Raw genomic sequence first — 2,505 nt, forward strand, 5'->3', positions numbered from 1 at the left:
TGGTCCAGAAGGTTGTGTGTTTATACCTCTATCTGGTCCAGAAGGTTGTGTGTTTATACCTCTATCTGGTCCAGAAGGTTGTGTGTTTATACCTCTGTCTGGTCCAGAAGGTTGTGTGTTTATACCTCTGTCTGGTCCAGAAGGTTGTGTTTTTATACCTCTATCTGGTCCAGAAGGTTGTGTGTTTATACCTCTGTCTGGTCCAGAAGGTTGTGTGTTTATACCTCTATCTGGTCTAGAAGGTTGTGTGTTTATACCTCTATCTGGTCTAGAAGGTTGTGTGTTTATACCTCTATCTGGTCCAGAAGGTTGTGTGTTTATACCTCTATCTGGTCCAGAAGGTTGTGTTTTTATACCTCTATCTGGCCATCCACCAAATTCACTTCAATATTCACCACCAACATTGACCAATATCAGTCAAAGCTAAACTTAACTGAGTGTCTAAACCAAAGATTTATTTCTCTTGAGGAACTCTGGGCTACTGTACACAGACAGAGACGGGTGTGTTGTGGTTACTGTATGATGCAACACATATTTAACAAACTAATATTTACAAAGTATTTGATCACATTTAACAACAAAGTGTCTCCTATTCAAAGTCAAAGGCATTTTACATAACTGCACTAACATAACAGAAGATGGATGTACAGTCACAGGAATATAATCCTCTGATTTATTATTGTCATGACCACAGTCATCCGCATCAAGTCACACGGTTGTGTTAGAACCGAAGGGTGTGTGTGTGACTGTTGTCATGGAGACCCAGGTGTTCCTCCAGGACCGAGAAGTCTACTCTACCTGGCACAAAGACACTGAGCAAGGGTAACAGTTAACTAGTCCAAAAGCTGGATAGAGGGGCTCAGTGAATGTGGTGTGGAATGTGTACATGTGGGTCAATGTGTCAGAGAAGACCGTGTAGAAGGACAGAGTGCCGGCCGGCCAGTCCAGATACACTCCTATTCTGTGCCTAGAGGGGTTCCTAAAGGGGTGGACTTTTATATCTGCGCCATTATGACAGAAATGTGTTTTGTACTCCATACACCAGGACTTGTCATTGTGTCCAATGACAAAGTCATTACTGATGCTGCCTTTTCTTTTGATTCCTTTGTACGTCACGCCGAGAACAACGTCATCAGTTGACTCCGTTTCCCAGTAATGACGCTCAGTCAGACCCTCTCTACAAAGAACCTGAAAAGCGTCATAAAATCTCTCCGGGTGATCAGGATATGGCTGTTCCTCAATCTCATATCTCACCACTCTGTTTCCTTCAGACAGAGAGAGGTGTTTGTTTGCTGTGTTTGGGTCCAGTGTGAGATCACAGGCATCTGTAGACAAGAGGTAAGAGAAGAGGATCAACTGGATTAAATCAGGAGTGTATTATTTAAAACAATGTGTAGTATAATACTTTCTTTTGTACCATGTCAAGTATAATGTATTCTTACACTTCTTCAGCAGCTCCAGTTTCACCCAGCACTCATCGTTGTGGTCAATACTGTGCGAGAGGCAGGAGAACAGACAGTGTGAATATACTCAAAGGTCTTACTAGAGTATCTTGCATTATTTTCATCAACTGCACTTACTTGATTTTCAGTCTACAGTCTGGATCTTCCATTGTAGCAGAGAGCATCTTCACTCCTGAGTCTCCTGGGTGATTGTAGCTCAGGTCCAGCTCTCTCAGGTGGGAGGGGTTTGACGTTAGTGCTGAAGCCAGAGAATCACAGCCTTCCTCTGTGACTCTACAGAATGGCAGCCTGCAAAGAGAGGTAATGATGATCCTTGGCACATAAATCCTGCTTTTATCGCTCACAGCAGATTCAGACATGAGACCAAATTGCAAGGCTCAAGACACGCCCACTTTATGATACACCTATCTGCCTTGAGATAGAAGCTGTTTTTCAGTTTCTCGGTCCCAGCTTTGATGTTGATGCATTCAAGACAAGGTCGTTTTTATTTACATCAGATTGTCACAGAGGTAAAGTTGGTTTTATATTCGGACATTCAACAGACATTCGCCAAAAGCCATTTGAAAATGTAAAAATCAATAACTAATTCACCGTTTGTCACAGAATCAAACTAGATATGATTTATTCTATAAATGTCTAGTATACTTTTACAACTTTTGTTTTGTGGAAAAATTCCAGTTTTGATTTGATAGAGGGCATGTAGTCTGTCTAGAGGGCATGTGGTCAAAGTTCTAACTAGTCTGTTATACCCTGTTAGAAGGGGCCTGGCATAAAATTCTGCATCTTCAGTCATATGTAAGCCTGTAATCGAACCCACAAATGCTGATGCTCCAGATACTCAACTAGTCTAAAGAAGGCCAGTTTTATTGCTTCTCTAATCAGAACAACAGTTTTCAGCTGTGCTAACAAAATTGCAATAGGGTTTTCTAATGATAAATTAGCCTTTTAAAATTATAAACTTGGATTAGCTAACACAACGTGCCATTGGAACACAGGAGTGATGGTTGCTGATAATGGGCCTCTGTACGCCTATGTAGATATT

General features: G+C 41.4%; 1 protein-coding gene across 1 annotated transcript; it reads right to left on the reverse strand.

The window, feature by feature from the left end:
• Nucleotides 1–592: 592 nt before the first annotated feature.
• On the reverse strand, nt 593–1,420 carry LOC106592515 (stonustoxin subunit beta-like). The gene is made up of 2 exons (XM_045716076.1): nt 1,406–1,420; nt 593–1,356 (listed from the first exon to the last, which is right to left on the reverse strand). Exons 1-2 carry the CDS (start codon nt 1,418–1,420, stop codon nt 790–792), a joined length of 582 nt encoding a protein of 193 aa, XP_045572032.1. The 3' UTR covers nt 593–789.
• Nucleotides 1,421–2,505: the final 1,085 nt, after the last annotated feature.

Source organism: Salmo salar, chromosome ssa03 (genome assembly GCF_905237065.1).
Source record: "Salmo salar chromosome ssa03, Ssal_v3.1, whole genome shotgun sequence".
Classification (NCBI taxonomy): domain Eukaryota; kingdom Metazoa; phylum Chordata; class Actinopteri; order Salmoniformes; family Salmonidae; genus Salmo; species Salmo salar.